The sequence below is a fragment of the Austrofundulus limnaeus genome, unplaced genomic scaffold (assembly GCF_001266775.1).
Source record: "Austrofundulus limnaeus strain Quisiro unplaced genomic scaffold, Austrofundulus_limnaeus-1.0 Scaffold654, whole genome shotgun sequence".
NCBI lineage: Eukaryota > Metazoa > Chordata > Actinopteri > Cyprinodontiformes > Rivulidae > Austrofundulus > Austrofundulus limnaeus.
Window position 1 is genome coordinate 170,876 of NW_013953056.1, and position 5,015 is coordinate 175,890.

Below are 5,015 nucleotides of genomic sequence, written 5' to 3' on the forward strand. Positions count from 1 at the left end.
TTCAGGAACCCAAAAGACACTTTGGTTTCGTATTTTTTTTTCTTGATCCACAAAAATTACAAGTTTAGCAGTAGAAACTATTTTTATGTTTTTTTTTTTTAAGTAGAATGTAATTTATTTTTTGTTTTCTAGATGCTGGTGGTCTTCAGGAACCCAAAAGACACTTTGGTTTCGTATTTTCATTTCTATAACAATAACCCGGTCCTGCCATCAGTGTCCTGGGACTCTTTCTTCACTGACTTCATGAGTGGAAATGGTGAGTAAAACTACATTCACACTGCAGGCTGAAGTGACCCAAATCCTTTTTTGCTTGCTTGTTTGTAATTCTCTATGTGACAATATGAACGGGACAAATCCTTTTTTTTTTTTCTTCTTTCAAATCCAACCCAGGTCATTTTTTACACAGATACAAATCCCATGGTTTATAAAGTAACTGCAGTCTGATTGGTCTTATATTTCATCTGACTTTTACAGTTGCTTCATCTTTTTCTAAATTTGTTGTGACTGAAAAACACCAACACATGATACTAACACTGGGATACAAACATGTTAGCTCATATTAATTACACACAGTCCACATTTAGCTAGAAACAGCTCTAACCACCTAATGTTGCCCTTCGGTTCCAGAAAGCTAAAATGAGCTACTTCACACAGCTTTGACTTCTGAAGAAGGCATGGAACAGATCCTCTGACTCGTCAACCCTCAGATTTATTAAAACTGTGTGATGTTTCTGAGTATTTTTAACCTGTTTTATTTCATATTTGTTGCAGTTGCCTGGGGGTCATACTTTGATCACGCCTTGGCCTGGGACAAGAGGATGGACGACCCACAAGTCCTGGTCGTCACGTACGAAGAACTGAAACAGGTCGAACCCTCAGAAGCTTTGGCTCATTCTCACAAATTGTAGATTGAAACGAAAACAACAAGATCACCTGTAAAATTCAATTTTTCTCTTTGGTCCATCTCAGGGTTGTAAAAAATATTCATGAGTTTTGAAAGTGTACATGTCTGTAGATGATATAGGCAGGTTAGTCACAGTTATCAGCTCATGAAGTTAACAACCCCTTAAGATAAATTTGCATTTTTGACACTGGTGTATATCTTGTTTAGACTCATGGTTACGGATATTTGTCAAAGGTCTATAAAAAATGTTTGGTATTTCAAAGGGGAACCTCTTGTCTCGTTTAAGCCAAGATCAACATAGCCCTGGAGCATCAGGGACAAAAGAGTCAACTGCGTTATGCACAGGACTCAAAGGGTCCAGGAAATGTATAAACATACCCAAACTGTCTGTTTGTAAGAGGTGATTGTGAGCCTTAAAAGGGATCCATGATTAGCTGTAACATAGACTTTATTTGACAAACATTTATTTTAACTGTAAAATAAAGACTGTAAAAATACTGTAGGCTGTTTAGATTTGTAAATTTTTTTAAATATATTTTAACACGGCCGGAGCCATTTTATTTACACGCAAAGCATTCTGGGTAAATGACGACATCAATTAGGTCATTGGTGCGAGGCTGCTAGGGACCTATAGACACCCTGAAGGTTAATCTTGGACAATATCTGATGATCGACTCTTTTAAATGAAACCAGAGAGCGCTGACAGAGAGGAGAAGGTAGCAATGACTCAGCTGTAACTGAAAATATGGATGGAGGACAACAGAGCTGCTTCATGGAAGAAGAACCTCAGCTTAGCCTGTTAGCCTTTGCGCTAGCGCTGATGCTATATTGCCTTATATGTATTAGCTCGGCGCTAGTGCGACAAACAAGCTAAACTGAGGTCCTCCATCCATATTTTCAGTTACAGGCTGAGTCATTTTTGTGTTCCCCTCTCTGTCATGTGGATGGAGGACCTCAGTGACGAGAGGAGAATGTGTAGCGCTGAGCTAATACATATATATGGTCGTCAATCATCAGATATTGTCCAAGATTAACCTTCAGGGTGGATATAGCTCGCTAGCAGCCTTGCACTGATGACCTACCCACATCATCATTTACCCAGAATGCTTTGCGTGTAAATAAAATGGCCCTGTCCGTGTAATATATTTTTAAACTTTTAGTTTAAAAATTATAAAAACTGAACATCCTACAGTATTTTTACAGTCTTTATTTTACAGTTAAAATAAATGTTTATCAAATAAAGTCTAATGTTGCAACTAATCAGGGATCCCTTTAATTAAAAGTCACAGGTTTAGGCCAGAATTATTTCTGGCCAGAGTGATAAACTCTTGCTTGGTTTTCTATGATTCCTACATGATATTTCAACTTGAAAGTATTAGGTCGCACATATAGTTAATAACTCTTGGAGCTCACAGGTCCAGGAGAACAACCCAAACATTCCTCTCCCCTGGGATTTTTTACTGTGGAGAGGTAGTGGATAGGTACGTCCATGTGGTCTGGCCCATGGACTACTGAGCCTTGGTTGTGTTTGTTGTCCTGCAGGACCTGACCTCAGGGGTCCGTCAGATCTCCACCTTCTTCGGCTTCAGCCTGACGGACGCTCAGATCCAGCAGATCACAGGAGCGAGCTCGTTTAACGCCATGAAAGAGAGCTCAGTTAATTCCCACGGCAACATGGGGCAAGTAATCTTCAGGAAAGGTGAGACGTACGGATCCTTATTGATATATCGATAAAATGATCAATGATTCAATTTTGTCGAGACAATGAAAATATTAATCCATATCGTCATCATATGTCCAATGTGGATCAGTAATAAATAACTGTCTAAAACAATCATTGTGTTAGATAGACTTTTGACATCACATCATATCGATCGCAGACTTGTGAACTGAATTGAAATCTGTCCTGACAGACTTTGTGAGAACAAGAAATATTGAATCATCATCCAAACAAATTGATATAATATTGTATCGTGACAAATCGGCTGATTTACACCCCCGGTTGTTAGGTTTAGTGAGGAGAATGAACCCAATTCCAGACAGAAAATTAAAGTTTCAAAAAATGAAAATGTTTATTATAAAAGTAGAACAAAACGCTGACGAGGCAGCAACTAACAAACTCTAAGAAACAACAATGAGACGACGGGGAGAACCAAAACAGATGATGAGACATCAAACAATGAACCAGCGAGGGTGTGGAGTAAATCACCAGTCTTTAAACTAACAGAGGGAATGAGGAAATGAAGAACACCTGGGGGCAGAACTGATTGGAGAAGATTGAACAGGTGAGGATGATTAACTGAGAAATGGCAAGGAATTAGGCTGAGGATAACTGAAGGGTGGAAACACAGTGAAACAACAAAAACAACCAAACACACATCCTCACAGTACCTCCCTCTCAACGAACCGCAGCACCGCATGCGCGGAAAATGCTCTGCGGCCCCTTCCGCCTTCCTTGCGTGCCGCCCAAAATGTACGTGACGCGACGCATGACCCCTAGAGGCGCGCCGCCATAGACTTTGTATGTAAACCAGCCACTCCTGCTGCTCAAAATGCGTTCGTGTGAACGTAGCATGAGTCCCTCCTGGATGACTGAGCTTCTCACCCTATCTCTAAGGGAGAACCCAGACACCCTGCAGAGGAAACTCACTTCAGCTGCTTGTATCTGTGATCTCGTTCTTTCAGTCACTACCCAAAGCTCGTGACCATAGATGAGGGTAGGAACGTAGACCCACGGCCACGACAGATCGGCACAGCGCCCGCATCTCTGCAGACGCAGCACCAGTCCGCCTATTGATCTCCCGCTCCATTCTTCCCTCATTCGTGAAAAAGACTCAGACTTGTTCACTCTTCATAACAAGAGTCCTAAATTTTTACAAGGCTGTAGCTGATAGTACCGTTCAAATATTTCTTCAGATATTTCTAGTTTTAAATTTCTTTCACATATTCTAATTTGAACAAATTCATCCACAAACCCTATAATATGATGTTAAACGTTGTAATGAAAAGTTTAATGGGGAAAAAGATGTTTCTGAAGTAAGAAATGCAAGTTTTGTTTTCTGAAGCAATGAATTGAAAGTGAGCACAAAAATGCAAACAATGCGCTGTCTATATTTGGGTAGTGGTGGCAGCAGCAAACCTGAGTACTGTTTACCTGTGAGTGTTTTTGTTCTTGTCCAGGTGAAGTGGGAGACTGGAAGAACCATTTTACTCCTGAACAGAGCCAAGAGATGGACGAAGCCTTCAACAAACACCTGGCAGGAACAAAGCTGGGAGACAAACTGAACTACAAGTACTACTGTCAATAAGAAACAAGACGAGAGGAAGAGGAGCTAAAAGAGAGGAAGATCAGAGCGCTGGTCACACTGAGAGGTGTCCTGATGTTTAAACTTCATTTAGACTGAACAGAGTCCAAACTCTCTGAAGCTCAGGACTAAGGATAATCATTTAAAACACTAGCTTTGTTTACATGGACATAAGTAATCAGATTAAACGGCCATTCAGAATAAAAATGCGTCATGTAAACACCCCATTCGGATTATTCTGACCCGATTCAGTCCAATCCGAATGAATTTGTAATAGGAATGAGAGAGGTGGTTTGTGCCGATTGATAATCCGAACGACGTGCATGTTGTAAACACTTAATCCGATCATCTTATTCCGATTGTGGAAAACTGACCTGACTGCTCATGTCTGCTGACTTTCATCCACCTGTTTCTGCTGTTTTGAGGAGGGAGGGGCAGCAACGCTGCACTTTTCCTCCGTTTTCTCATTCAGTAAAAAGGAAGACACACTACGACGGAGTATTAGGGCCACACAAGATTTTTTTTATTACGAGATTAAAGTCGTAATTTGATGAGAATAAAGTCGTAATATTATGAGATTAAAGTTGTAATATAATATTATGACTTTAAACTCATAATATTACGAATTTAATCTCATAATACTGTGACTTTAAACTAATTTTATTACGACTTTAATCTCGTAATATCACGACTTTAATCTCGTAATATTATGACTTCATTCTCGTAATTTAAAAAAATTAAAAAGTCTAGTTGTGTGGCCCTAATACTCCGTCGTAACACACAACCTGCGCCGCTTCGCAAAAAAA

The 5,015-nt window shown here is 39.9% G+C and overlaps 1 protein-coding gene across 1 annotated transcript in view; it reads left to right on the forward strand.

Moving 5' to 3' along the window:
• The window catches only part of LOC106531590 (sulfotransferase 6B1), a gene marked incomplete in the record, with an annotated part of 10,873 nt that extends 6,453 nt beyond the window's left edge, over positions 1-4,420 (forward strand). The window contains 4 exon segments of the mRNA XM_014027496.1: positions 133-256; positions 772-866; positions 2,447-2,603; positions 4,085-4,420. Of these exon segments, the coding sequence (XP_013882950.1) occupies positions 133-256; positions 772-866; positions 2,447-2,603; positions 4,085-4,212 (504 nt within the window).
• Positions 4,421-5,015: the final 595 nt, after the last annotated feature.